General features: G+C 41.2%; 1 protein-coding gene across 1 annotated transcript; it reads left to right on the forward strand.

The window, feature by feature from the left end:
- The first annotated feature begins 4,774 nt into the window (after positions 1–4,774).
- LOC118360536 (uncharacterized) lies at positions 4,775–12,684 on the forward strand. Its single transcript, XM_035739780.2, has 10 exons — positions 4,775–4,919; positions 5,618–5,779; positions 5,899–5,988; positions 6,172–6,311; positions 6,405–6,579; positions 6,725–6,866; positions 7,002–7,067; positions 7,193–8,805; positions 10,182–12,013; positions 12,179–12,684. Exons 1-10 carry the CDS (start codon positions 4,812–4,814, stop codon positions 12,378–12,380), a joined length of 4,530 nt encoding a protein of 1,509 aa, XP_035595673.2. The 5' UTR covers positions 4,775–4,811; the 3' UTR covers positions 12,381–12,684.
- Positions 12,685–14,275: the final 1,591 nt, after the last annotated feature.

The following is a 14,275-nucleotide window of genomic DNA, read 5'->3' on the forward strand; positions in this document are numbered from 1 at the left end:
TTTGAGCCCCAGACATAGATTATCTGATGACAAATTATTTAAAAAATATTCACTGAAGATGGTAATTGCTCAGTGCAGGAACAATCTAGTGAGGAGCCTCAGTCTGGTTCGCATTTACATTTTTTTATCAATTTGTTTTTGCAGGCCATCTAATAATCTGGTCAGGTAAACATGTATTTGAACTCAAATTTCACTATCTGGTAGGCAACCTTTTTAGAATTAAAATTATATATTGACAATTTCATCATGGTTTTAGGTCCATTCCTAAGAACTACTGAACGAAAAGCCCGAATTAACGGCTCCTGAGGGGAATGAAGACCAATGATACCAGTCACCGAAAAGACTCGGAATGCCTGTTACTACTTGGATGAGTAGATGCGGAATCTGTTTCATCCATCGGAAATCGACCCGTCTGCTTCTTCAGTAAAATCCCAACCGCTTTGAGTTGGTACATTGCGATCATAAATCTTTTTTTGTTTTTGTGTGTAAATTCGGTGTAATTTTAGTAATTTGCTTTGACATAATGGAATATATAGCCCAGTTTTTCATGTAAAATATATTTATTGATAGGCCTAAATCGTTCATTATATACATTGATCCATACTTTTTTTTATCCAACAGATTTAGAAGGGAACAATTAAACAATTTGACTCGAATACATGCGATATAATCAATGGAATTTCGGATATGCTAATGAATTGCGTCACAGATGGTACAGTATTCTAACTACATTATGATGCATATTTCTTGACAAATAATCATGTTCAGAGGCATGTTGTTCTTTCCTGTCATGCTGTGCAATGGAGAACGACGTTTCTAAAATCAATCAGGTAAACACTTTTGCTTTCACCTTTGCATTTAGCTAAACTTGTAAACAATTGTCTAGCCTAATTGAAAAGGTAAAATAGGCAATTGTGTACTCCAATAATATGAAGTCTGAACATAGTCCTACTGTTTAAGTTAATCAAGCTTAATTGCCATCAAAGTTTACAAGTCCCATGCTCCGAACTGAGCTACAAAGGACTACAAAGTGAACTATTCTTGTGCGATGAGTAACCTTGCCTGAAATGTGTGTTATCTGCCTGAGCTAATGCCTAGATTTAAGCTCAGTGGGATAACATGCAGATTGACCTCAGTTCAAATCCAGTCCGTCTCATGGTTGATGCTAGGCGGTATCCTTGGGACATCCTATGGAGCCGGCCCCTGGCAACAACCCTCTGGCCAACACACACAGTGAGGGAGTTTTATTACGCTGGCCCTGGTTGACCCGAGCAATGGCCAGTCAGTCACATCATTGGGTGAAAGCAGGGAGGAAGGAGCACCCTTCTCAATAAAACAGTAATCTGCGCCAGTCGGTCATGTTGTCAACAAGGCAGCATGGTGCATCTTCCAGAAACACATCTCTTTTGCATAAAATAGGTGTTTGAATTTTCAAACTAGTTTTCATTGGGAAGGCAGATAAAGCGTTTTTATCAAAGCAATCACTTTTGCATGTGAAAACACATAATCCTACTCATCACTCCATGAGCTTAATAATTACGTCACTTTTGTTTTGAGCTGACTTCGCCTTCGGCCAGAGCGGGGCACCTGGCTCAGCCCCGGGAGGCGGTGCGGTTCCAAAACGAATGCAATCACATTTCACACAGTTCAAACTCCTCCCACCGAGGTATCAGTCTTGTGGCGTGGATATGATCTGGGTTCAAACACAGTCAGTCTCATTGGTGCCATTGGAACTTGATCGCACAGTTTATGTCTATCAGCTGCTGGGGTGTTGTGAGAGAAGGTCAAGGGAGGGGTGAAGTGTAGCGGTGGTTCCGTGAACAGAATACTTGAGCTAGAGCCTAGGCATTCGCTCAGCAGTGGGCTAACACAGTCTTGTGGCATGCAGATGACTCCAGTTCAAACTATGTCAGACACAGTGGCGTGTATTCATAGATGCCAAGGGAAGCCAGGCTTTCCCAAATATTTGACCAATAAAAATAATTTATCTTTTGTCTCTGTGTTATCATAATCATCTGTAAATTTGCAAGTGGCTGAATCTGATTGGCAAATAAAAAAAATCAGAATCAATCAGCATTTGCCAATCAACTGTGGGTTGTCCTGGTGCAGCAAAATGCCCCCCAAGGGAGGCCAATTTGGTGTGAAGCCAAATCCAATCAAATCACATCCTGAGCAAACGGCATCATGTCAGGAAAAGGTGTTGATTTCTAGTCTTCTTGTGTTGATGTCTATCAGTAGTTCGCTTAATCTAGCTAGTTTGCTTAATCTGCCCTTTTCCAAGCCATGGATGGAGATGGGGATTTAAACTTGAGGTGATGGAGATAGGGATTTGGACTTGAGGTTTTGACTTAATTCTCTGTACAGGTCAATGATTATAACGGCAATTCTGATCTAACCATAAATTCATGCCACTGGCCTGAGACGATTGAAGTTCAATATGTAGCCTAGTAGACTCACATTAACTAGCTAGCTAACATAGCTGGTTCATTGTTGCCCATGTGTGGAAGTTAGGGAAGCACAAATTTTAGCTAGGTAGCCTATGAAAGCATAAACTAAAAGCGTGGGTTTGAATCTTGAAGCATGGATTCCGATTGGTCAGACCAGCATTGAATAGACCTTAGCACGAATACTTCCTGTTTGAGTTTCTGCCTATAGGAAGGGAGGAGCAAAATGGAGTCGTGATCAGATTTGCAGAAGGAAGGGTGGGGGAGGGCCTTCTAGGCATTTTGAAAAATTGAGTAGCAGTGGTCAAATGTTTTACCAGCGCGGGTACTACAGTCAATGTATTGGTAGAACTTCGATAGCATTTTCCTCAAATTTGCTTTGTTAAAATCCCCAGCTACAATAAATGCCTCCTCGGGATATGTGGTTTCCAGTTTGCATAAAGTCCCGTGTTGTTCTTTGAGGGCTGTCGTGGTATCTGCTTGAGGGGGAATATTGACCACAGTCAATGTGTTGGTAGAACTTCAGTAACGTTTCCTCATTTGCTTTGTTAAAATCCACAGCTACAATACATGCGGGTTTCCAGTTTGAATAATGACATGTGTAGTTCTTTCAGGGCCATCGTGGTATCGGCTTGAGGGGGAATATACACGGCTGTGACTATAACCAAAGAAAATTATCTTGGGAGGTAATACAGTCGGCATTTGATTGTGAGGTATTCTAGGTCGGGTAAACTAAAGGACTTGAGTTTCTGTATGTTATATCAATCACGCCATGAGTGGTTAATCATGAAACATACACCCCCGCCTTTCTTCTTCCCAGAGAGTTCTTTATAGCTGTCTGCGCAATGTACTGAGAACCCAGATGGCTGTATGGACGGGGACAGTATATCCCGAGAGAGCCATGTTTCCGTGAAACAGAGTATGTCACAATGCCTGATGTCTCTCTGGAAGGAGATCCTCGCCCTGAGCTCGTCTACTTTATTATCCAGAGACTGAACATTAGCAAGTAATATACTCGGAAGCGGTGGATGGTGTGCACGCCTCCACAATCGGACTAGAAGTCCACTCCAAATACCTCTTCTCCGCCGGCAGTGTTTTGGAGCAGCCTCTGGAATAAGTTAAATTGCCCTGGGGGGTATGAACAAAGGATCCAATTCCGGAATGTGAGGTACCGCCGTTCTGATATCCAAAAGTTCTTTCCGGCTGCATCTAATAACACACAACATTTTCTGGGCTAATAATGTAAGAAATAACACACACAAAACAAATACTGCAAAGTTGCTTAGGAGCTAGAAGCAGAGCTGCCATATCTGTCGGCACCATCTGTTCTGTTCTTAGGACACTGTTCAGAGGAGCTAACAACAACAGCTAACACAATAATTTCAAACTGAAGCTGGAAAGACTGTAAACTACCTGCACTTAGTTTCATTTGACCTCTTTTCAGTTGACATCTCTTTGTATATATCCATAAAAATCATGCCAGCTGATTCGTGATTTTGACTGGCTGAGAAATGCTGTCTGCCTCTCTCTCGTCCCAACACCCTACCCCTACACGTTGTATGGGACAGTTGGAGATCAAATTTGAAAAATGAAACAATGTTGCAAATGTCCAAGAGACAGACAGCAAAGTTTATACAAATCTCTGCTGTTGAAAACTAAATGTTAGTCTAAAAGAATTGTTAAATAATGTCTAGATGCTTTTTACAGTGCAGATAAAGTTTATACCTTCCCTACCTGGACTGAGGAGACAGTGGATTGTGCAGTCAGATGGAACAGAGTAAATAGGCATTTTAACATCATAGATTTAACCCGGTGGTAACTTGTGGAATAGACACCGGCTGGAATTAGCTTTAAACCAATCAGCATCCAGGATTAGATCCAGCCGTTGTGTAAAGAGCAAATATCACAACATAGGTTGTAATATGGCTTTTTTACTGTCTTGGCTTCCCCAGTGATTTTACACATGCACCGCTATTGGTCAGACACAGGTCACATAATTAGAATCTCTATGGCAACAGTAGCCTGGGCCCAGATCTGTTTGTGCTCTTGTCAACTTAATTGCTCTCATAGCTAAGCCAAACATCATATTTGGCATGACAGTGAGTGGCAGGGAGATGATATAAAAATAAAAGAAATAGACTGGCACTCAGGCTATGGCCACAGTAGTTCATTGGGCGTCAACCTATGATGACATATCAGGCCCGCCGCCATGTCATAATGGTCGGATGAACTATCACAGGTGAGTTTGTAAGAAATACATTATTGCTATGTTGCTGTTTTCAGGAGAAGACCTCAAAGCCCCTGTGTCAGATACCCTCGCAACCAGAGAAGCAAACTCGTCCACTGAAAGGGAAGCCTCCTCAGATCATGATAGAAACAAAGCCGTCAGTGAGCAGCAGATTGCCTGCCATGACAAAGCTTCCGTTCCTACCTGGGGTCGCCTTTAAATTTTATAGAGCCAGCCTGGGTAAAAAGGTAAGCAGAACATATATTTAACAGGATTCGGTATAACATTTTTTTAAAGAACATGCATACAATAGAATGGTGCAGTAGAATGGAAGAAGGATCCAGTATAATGGTGCAGTAGAATGGGAGAAGGATGCAGTAGAATGGAAGAAGGGTCCAGTAGAGTGGTGCTTTAGAATGGTTGAAGGGTCCAGTAGAATGGAAGAAGGGTCCAGTAGAATAGAAGAAGGGTCCAGTAGAATGATGCAGTAGAATAGAGGAAGGGTCCAGTAGAATGGTGCAGTAGAATAGAAGAAGGGTCCAGTAGAATGGTGCAGTAGAATGGAAGAAGGGTCCAGTATAATGGTGCAGTAGAATGGAAGAAGGATCCAGTATAATGGTGCAGTAGAATGGGAGAAGGATGCAGTAGAATGGAAGAAGGGTCCAGTAGAGTGGTGCTTTAGAATGGTTGAAGGGTCCAGTAGAATGGAAGAAGGGTCCAGTAGAATGGTGCAGTAGAATAGAAGAAGGGTCCAGTAGAATGGTGCAGTAGAATAGAAGAAGGGTCTAGTAGAGTGGTGCTTTAGAATGGATAAGGATCCAGTATAATGGTGCAGTAGAATTGAAGAAGGGTCCAGTATAATGGTGCAGTAGAATGGAAGAAGGATCCCGTATCATGGTGCAGTAGAATGTTTATTTTTTATTTGTTTACATCGTTGTTCCTTCAGTTGTATCAGCCTACATCTGATTTCAACCTCAGTGACCCAAACTGTCACATTATGAGGCCGACTTACAACAGTTTGCATGACCCAAACCTCAATAAATACTACCATCAGAAGGAAATGCATGAGAAGTTAAAGAAGCGAAACTTCATCACTAAAGAGGACAACGTAAGTTTGAAGTTAATATGGTTGTTTCTGAACAGTGTAGTAGAAGACAATAAGCTTTACCGATAGTTAACTCCAGGAGTATTATAGCAGGAAACATTTTGATTCTCTCTCTTCCCAAGGTTGTATGCTCATTAAAGGAGTATAACACATACAAACATTACCTGGATACGGTCAAGACTGACCATCATAAAACTTACAGCAAAAAGTTGGTATGTGGGCAGTATGACTGCGTTCTTAAATGTGAACTTCTGTGAAGATCACACATGTTATTTTCACGAGAAAATGTGAAATGATCATCATTCATCACTCTAAAAACAATGTTACTCTAACATGTATTTTATTAGGTAGATAAGTGTTTAAAATGTACAAAAATTGTATTTATCCTATTTAAGAAGGAACAGATACTGAGAATGGTTCAGTTGCAAGAGGAAGGCCATATACCGAAGGATGTTACCCTGGCAGATATGATAGAGTACTTACTGAATAAAGGAGCACAGAACCTGAAGCATCTGCAGTCAACCATTGGTTCCAGGTAGGCAAGAAGTGCATGAGGTAATAAAGTAGAGTTATATAGGCCTACTCTGTGTTGGCAATGTCATGACTCATCTGTTTAATGTATTGATAGGGACAGGGGACAGAAATATGGCCTGCAAACTGCGTTGTATGACCAAGAGAGAGAGTTTAAAGAGGATTGGGTTTCTAAGGAGCGATCCAGGCTGAAACTGATTGAAAAGGATGTGAGGCACGATGTGAACAAGGCCAAGTATATGAAAGAGGCCAAAGAAAAGCGCATCAGAAAGGTACAAATGTCACACTTTCATCATACTTCACAAAACTACCCACAGTTATTTTCAAGTTTGAATAAATCATGAAAATTAAGAAATCATTTTACCTCAACTTTTGTGGATGCTAAATTGCTATTTTTGGACTCTATGTTCTTCACAGAAAATGTGCATTATGGAACAAAAACAGGCTATTCGGTTGAGGATAATGGAAGAGGAATTGAAAAACCTCCAGGAGTTTGAGAGGTTGAGAGAGGCCTCTATCAAACCAAATAAGCTGCTGGAAGAAATATTTGAAAAACCAGGTAAGATTTCATTTGAATTCATCACGCAGTTAAGCAATGTTTAAATGACTATGCCAAATACAACCTACAAGGAGCAGTTGAATGTGTTGTGCTGTATATCATCTCGTATTTTGTATTTTTATTAAACTATTATAGCATCTGCTCAGCTTGCTCTCAAACCTGCTCACTCCAAAATTGTAAAGAAAACAGTTTCTCTGTCAGGTAAGAACATTTCCTTACTAAAGAACCATAATTTCATTACGAAATATCTTTCAGAGTATGTTCATAGCCAGTGAATGCTAAATTTAGTCAAATGTTTTAAATGTGTGTGTGTGTGTTATTAATAGGGAAATCTAAGGAAAAGCCAGCCATGCTACAGAGGAGACCAGGCCTTGCACCACTCCAGAGGAGACCATGCCTGGATGGTCTGGCACCGCTGACGGGTTTCCAAGAACCTGTTTTGAGGATCTTCAAAGCCATCGAGGGACAAAGCATCCCAGACAGAGCTCAGCTGAAATCTGTCATCCTCGACCACTTGGGCTCCAAGCTTGTCAGGAAGCAGCTGGCGGAGTCAATCAGGGATGAGGTCAAACTGACGATTCCAGGGTCTACACCAGCGGCACAAAGGGCTCTGAGTGCCAGAATCGCTTACGATGTGTTGAAGTGCGTCTCTCGAGCGGCCAATCCTAGCAATGAACCTGCCTGCAGACTCCGTGGGGGAAACACAATCAAACCCAATGCTCAAGCAGATGATCCAGAACCAGAGGAGTGGATGGCCAACGGAGAAGACATAAACGCCTATGTGACAACGTTGATCACTGACGTTCTGGAGGAAGTCCAGGAGCAGGTTATCGTAATGATCCGAGAAGACTCCCCTACCCAATTCAGAGTTGTCTCTGCAAAGGCCAGCCAAACAGCCATTGATGTGGTAAGCAATGTTTTGGAAGACATTAGACACTTATTAAATGAGGAAAACATTGAAGAGCTTGCACTAGACTGTGATGCTGAAGAAGGCACCTCAGGCATATCAAACAGTCAGCCACCTGCATTAAAAAAGGCAGACCCCGAGAACCGCCCAGATTCCTGTTCAAAACTAGAAGGTGTCGCCTGTGACCTTATTAGCACTGCATATGACAGCCTCCTATTTGAGCTGACTTTTCCTGAGCTTCAGGTTGAAAGAGATGAACAACCAAGCAACTCAAGGGCTATCAGAAGTGACATACAAATCTCTTTTGAAGAAAAAGCTCCTTCCCTGACTCTGGAAATACTTCCCTCAGAGCCAGTGAACTCATCTTTATCCAACTCTCCCAGTTATGGAATGATGTTTTCATCTGACACTTCAGAGGTTGCAGAAAACAACAGTAAGACAAGCAGCTCAGTGGCCTCCGCAGCTGCATCAACCTCGCCCCAGGAGACGGATACCACAACCATTGTAGAATGCAAAGAAGAAAGAGTAGAGAATGGTAACACCAGTGAAACAGACAACGCCCTTTCTGTGCCCTCAGTCAATACTGAAGAAGTTGTTTCAAAGCCTACTCTCTTGCACAAGGTGAAGAAAGAAAATGCAGCTACCAGAAGCGCTTCTCTTCCCAACCTATATGGACTTGTTGTGGATGCAGTTATGGACCACTTCAGCACAGAACCCTTCAAAGACAGTCTGGCCCAATCAGTGAAGAATGAGGTGAGACGCACCCTTTCTATGCCTGACTGTGGATTGCTGAACACTCAAATTGATAATTACTTTGAGAGGAAAATGCTAGAGGATATGCTGAAGGAAGTATCCCGACAGTGCGGAGGAACAAGCTCTAGCACCATGGCGGAAGAGGCTACAGATGAAGAAGAGATCTACAGACTAGAATCTGCTGCAGCACAACTGATACAGAAAGTTTTCCAGGAGGTCAAGACACATTTTGTGTTCAAGATCAAGAAGGGTTCTCCCAAGAGATGTCTATCCCAAAAAGTAAGTCAATATATTAATATGTTGTATGTACTGTGTAATGTGTAATGTTGTATGCAACATTTATATGTGCTGTGTGATGCCATGACACTTTTCCTACAAGGGAGGTCATGTACACTGAGTATACTAAGAATAAGGTACACCTTCCTAATCTAATATTGAGTGGTGTCGAAAGCATTCCACAGGGATGCTGGTTCATGTTGACTTCAATGCTACCCACAGTTGTGTCAAGTTGGCTGGATGTCCATTGGGTTGTGGACGATTCTTAGAACTGTTGAGCGTGAAAAACCTAGAAGCGTTGCAGTTCTTGACACAAACCGGTGTGCCTGGCACCTACTACTATACCCCGTTCAAAGGAAATTAAATGTTTTGTCTTGCCCATTCACCATCTAAATGGCACATACAATGGTCCCAGTGCTTAAAAATGCTTCTTTAACCTGTCTCCTCCTCTTCATCTACACTGATTTGAAGTGGAATTAACAGGAGATATCCATAAGGGATCATAGCTTTCACCTGGATTCACCTGGTCAGTCTATATCATAGAAAGAGCAGGTGTTAATGTATTTGTGTTGATGTTTAATCTGTGTTGATGGTGAACTGATTGATTGTTGATGGGGATGCTTCTATTTGCAACACTAGTATCACTTGTTCAGTGGGGGAAAAAGTACCCAATTGTCATATTTGAGTAAAAGTAAAGATACCTTAATAGAAAATGACTCAAGTAAAAATGAGTCACCCAGTAAGATACTACTTAAGTAAAAGTCTAAAATTATTTAGTTTAAAATATTTCTAAGAATCAAAAGTAAAATTATAAATCATTTCACATTCCTTATATTAAGCAAACCAGACAGCACAATTTTTTTGTAATTTAAATTTTCAGATAGCCAGGAGCACACTCCAGCACTCAGACATAATTTACAAATGAAGCATGTGTATTTAGTGAGTCTACCAGGGATGTTCTCTTGATAAATGTGTGAATTGGACTATTTTCCTGTCCTGCTAAGCAATCAAAATGTAATGAGTACTTTTGGATGACAGAGAAAATGTATGGAGTAAAAAGTACTTTATTTTCATGAGGAATGTAGTGAAGTAAAAGTAAAAGTAGTCAAAATATATAATATATGCCATTTAGCTGACGCTTTTATCCAAAGCGACTTACAGTCATGTGTGCATACATTCTACGTATGGGTGGTCCCGGGAATCGAACCCACTACCCTGGCGTTACAAGCGCCATGCTCTACCAACTGAGCCACGTAAAATGTAAAGTACAGATACCCAAATAAACTACTGAAGTAGTACTTTAAAGTATTTTTACTTAAGTACTTTACACCACTGCATTTGTTGCATGGCAATAAAGTATTCTGGTTCTATCTCCAAAGGTAAGCCGAACAGCCATCAATGCTGTGAGCAGTCTTCTGGGTGACATGGAGACAACTGTGATGGCCAGTGTTCCATGTTCTTGTACTACTTCCAGAGCAGATATGGAAGGAATGCTCTCTGAGGCAACAGGCGAGCACCCAGCGAAATCAATGGCCTCTGCAAAAGTTGAGTTGATCGCTGATGATTTAGTGGAAGATGCCATCGATATGTGCAGTGAAATGATTTTAGACGACCAGCCACTAGCTCTACTACATGACGATCCTGAAGAAGGTCCATCACATGTTGTTGTTCCTGGACCAATTCAGAGCAGCCTGTCTGGATGTGATGAACGCCACACAAAATCACAGGTCCCTGCAGTAAAGATTGAAGACCATGAGGTAAAGCCAATTTTGATTCAAGACACAGCGCTCATATCTCCAGGTGTGAAGAATACGGATGAAAAAAGAGTCATTAGAGTAAGTTATGTCTTTGACTCATCCCGTAGAAGGAAAGCTCACAAGGCCACCAGAAGCACCTCTTTCCCTAACCTCTATGTCACCCTTGTGGATGGAGTTCTGGACCAAATTAGCACAGAACCTTTCAAAGAAATACTGGCCCAATCTGTGAGGAATGAGGTAAGACGTTCTGTCTCTTTGCCTCAATTTGGATCGGTGAACCTCAAAAGCGAGGACTGCGCGGAGAAAGAAATGATTGAGGATATGTTGAAAAGTGTATCCAAAAAACTCAGTAAAGACCAGGCCTGTCAGCTGACCGAGAAAGCCAGTGAGACCATGAATGCCAATGTAGATGCCATTTCACTTACCCCCAAACTACAGTCTACTGCCAAAGACCTAATCATCAAAGTTCTGGAGCAGGTCAAGACTATAATAATCAATATGATTAGACAAGATTCTCCCAACAGGGCGATTTCCTCCAAGGCAAGTCAGACTGCCATCAATGCTGTCAGCGACATTTTGGGTGCTATGGGAACCTCTCTCATTGCAAGCAACACACCATTTGTTCCTGATGTGGCTGGACTCCAGCCTGACCTAGATGATGTAGCATCTTACTCAACAGAAGCTTTTGAAGCATATCCAGGGATCTGGATGTCATCCCAGAAGATAAAATATATTGCCTCAGGCCTCATGGACACTGTCTGTGATGACCTACTGGATGAGGATGGTTTCCTCAGACGGAGCGCTGGTGCAATATCCTCACAGGAAGACCTTGATCTTCAGAAGGTAATTACTTCAAAACCAGCATCCCCAGTCAATTGCATGCCTGTCAAAAGATGCCTGTCAATGTCCTACCTTGATGCTTTGAAGAATCCTGAAGACATTGAAAATGCTACTCACCTCAGTAGAAGCCTTGACTCTCTTGCCGTAATTGATGTGCCTACTTCAACCTCAAAGGAAGTTTCATACGGCACAGAATTGAAACTGACACAGTTGCAAAAGGATGTCTCTGCATCATCCTCACTTTATGCCATGAGCAACTGTTGGAGCTCATTGGAGTTTACCTCCAGTGGATCTGATATCCCTATCGACGAAGAGGCCCAAAGGATTTCCTACACAGACGAAGAAGACAGTCTGTCCAAATCCCTCTTGACCTCTTCCAAATCAGTCTTCAATGTCTCTGGCCTCGTCCCTACTCCTCCAGAGGGAAAGCCAAAGGTGAGGCTGCCATGGCACCCAGTGCTTCGCTGTAGAAAGGTTCCAGAGCAGCCCCCCAACAAGATGCACATTTACACAGTTCACAGGGATGCTTTTCATTTCCCAACTGAGACAATGCAATCGACCAGTCCATCATCACCCGAGGGAGACTTCTCAACTCCAGAGTCCCAGAGGCCAAGGTAATACTGTCTTTCTCATAGTCCTAATCTGAAAAGCTTTTTAACACCTAGCCCACTGTTGATATTTGAACAGCCTTAATTCTAAATGTTTTTATTTTTGTAGAGCTTTGAGAACTCTGTTATGAAAAGTGCTGCACAAATTAAATTTATTTTTTATTCATTAAGAGCGGTGGACAGCTCAGACAAGGAGTCTATCTTTAATATAGACTCATCCAAAAGACTCGTCGCAGAGATAATGCTGTCTGTTCGGGAGGACGTTGTTGAGGCAAAGCAGAGCGAATTGGCAGCAAATCTGGCTGCGCTGTCAATTGACAATGAGATGCTCAACCCTTTGGCTCAGAGTGGGACACCCCGCACTGATTCCTGAACTGCCTCCAACACCACTCCTCACAGCGAGAGTGATAACTGAAGACAGATTCACATGTTTACTTGGACATACATGATAGAAGCATTTGCTTACATTATTTTGAATCACATTGAGCTAATAAAGAATGCATTTATTTTCTAAAAAAGACAAAAGCATTTATTTACACTGTGTAGTTTTTCTTAGATGTTAGTGTTAAGTTAGGAATATTAAATTGAAAGTTAGGAGAGAGTAATTATATATCTTTGCTCTGAATGGTGACATTGTTTAAACAGTCTCACAATTTGACAATAAAATATTAATACACTTTTTTTTTACACTGTGACTTTTATGGTTCTAAAGGGAGGAGAGGACAAAGCTGGATGAATTTAGGAGTCACAAGCGCCCCAGTAATCATTATTAACTTTACATTCCTGACATTTTTCCTGCCTGTAAGCAGTCTCTCTTGACAGCATTGTATGACCTATTGTTCTGTTAACACAGAAACGCTTCACTAATCAGTACAACTTACTCTGCATTCCAGTTATTATACCTCAGATTGTTGAATTTATGCATCAAGAGTGTTGTGGTATTTTATTCACTGTTTATTCTGGCAAGATTTGATCATTATTGCTCAGATTGTCAGAATATTTTAATACTGAATAGCCTCATTAGAATAGAGCTGCAACTATTTGAGTGTAAATCCCAGAATCATAAGGACTACTTTGGCACATATTGAGTCCAGATTGGCCTAAATGCAATGGGTCAGGTGGTATTTTAAGATGGCTATTCACTTATTAGCATGGTTTTCACGTGACACTGTAATCACCAATGATTTATATATAGGCTACACTAGATGACCAATAAGACATCCCTCACCATTGTAAAAAATATTTTGGATGCAATAGAAATGAATTTATTAATGACTACATTTGTTTGTGACACGTTTATCATATTACAGACACCTTAACCTTAATGCATACTTTTAAATTATATTATGTGAGCTAAACATAAAAAAACTTTTTTCCCCTGAAGTATAATTTTTTTTAGAGATGACTGAAATCTACATTTAATTGAAATACTGTAGAATTCCATTCATTCCTATGGAGGAATGCTTCTACCGGGGAGTACCAATATGGCCGACCAGTGTTTTCAACGCCTCTCAATAGCTACATTTAATTGAAATACTGTAGAATTCCATTCATTCCTATGGAGGAATGCTTCTACTGGGGAGTACCAATATGGCCGACCAGTGTTTTCAACGCCTCTCAATAGCTACATTTAATTGAAATACTGTAGAATTCCATTCATTCCTATGGAGGAATGCTTCTACTGGGGAGTACCAATATGGCCGACCAGTGTTTTCAACGCCTCTCAATAGCCAATACATAGCATTACCAATCCAGGGTGTATATACATCACTGCTAATTACCCAATTTTAATAAAAGCTAGTAACATTCTCAACACTCCAGCAGTTTCACTAGACTTCTTACAGTACCCTATAAGAAGTACATCTACTGTACATAACATAGTAGATATTTAGTGGTGATTTTAGCATGTAAATCTTGGTGGGGCAAACTCCCCAATTGTTTTGTTGTTGATGCATGCATGCAAAGCTAAACAACACATAAATTGCACTATAACAGTGACAAAAGGCACCCACAAGCTGTTAGGGCCTGCATAAAGCTGTCCCAACAGCAGAGCCTTCTTTTCACCACCATGGTGTTAATCCTTACCACCACAACACCTGGCTATCAGCGGGACCTTGTCTGGCAGCGAAACAGTTCATTCAGCCTCAATTAACTGCCTTTAAAAAAACATAGCAGATATCAAGTCAAACTTTATTTGTCACATTCACTGAATACATGGCTGACTTGCTTAAACAAATGTGGTTTCTACTGACAATTGAGATGCACAAA

This window comes from Oncorhynchus keta, chromosome 28, assembly GCF_023373465.1.
Source record: "Oncorhynchus keta strain PuntledgeMale-10-30-2019 chromosome 28, Oket_V2, whole genome shotgun sequence".
In the NCBI taxonomy this organism is placed as follows: Eukaryota; Metazoa; Chordata; class Actinopteri; order Salmoniformes; family Salmonidae; genus Oncorhynchus; species Oncorhynchus keta.

Coding starts and splice junctions, on each gene's coding strand:
- LOC118360536 (XM_035739780.2), top strand. CDS start 4,812: ATGATAGAAACAAAGCCGTCAGTGAGCAGCAGATTGCCTGCCATGACA. Junction 6,580..6,724: donor AAGAAAAGCGCATCAGAAAG/GTACAAATGTCA, acceptor TGTTCTTCACAG/AAAATGTGCATTATGGAACA. Junction 6,867..7,001: donor AGAAATATTTGAAAAACCAG/GTAAGATTTCAT, acceptor AAACTATTATAG/CATCTGCTCAGCTTGCTCTC.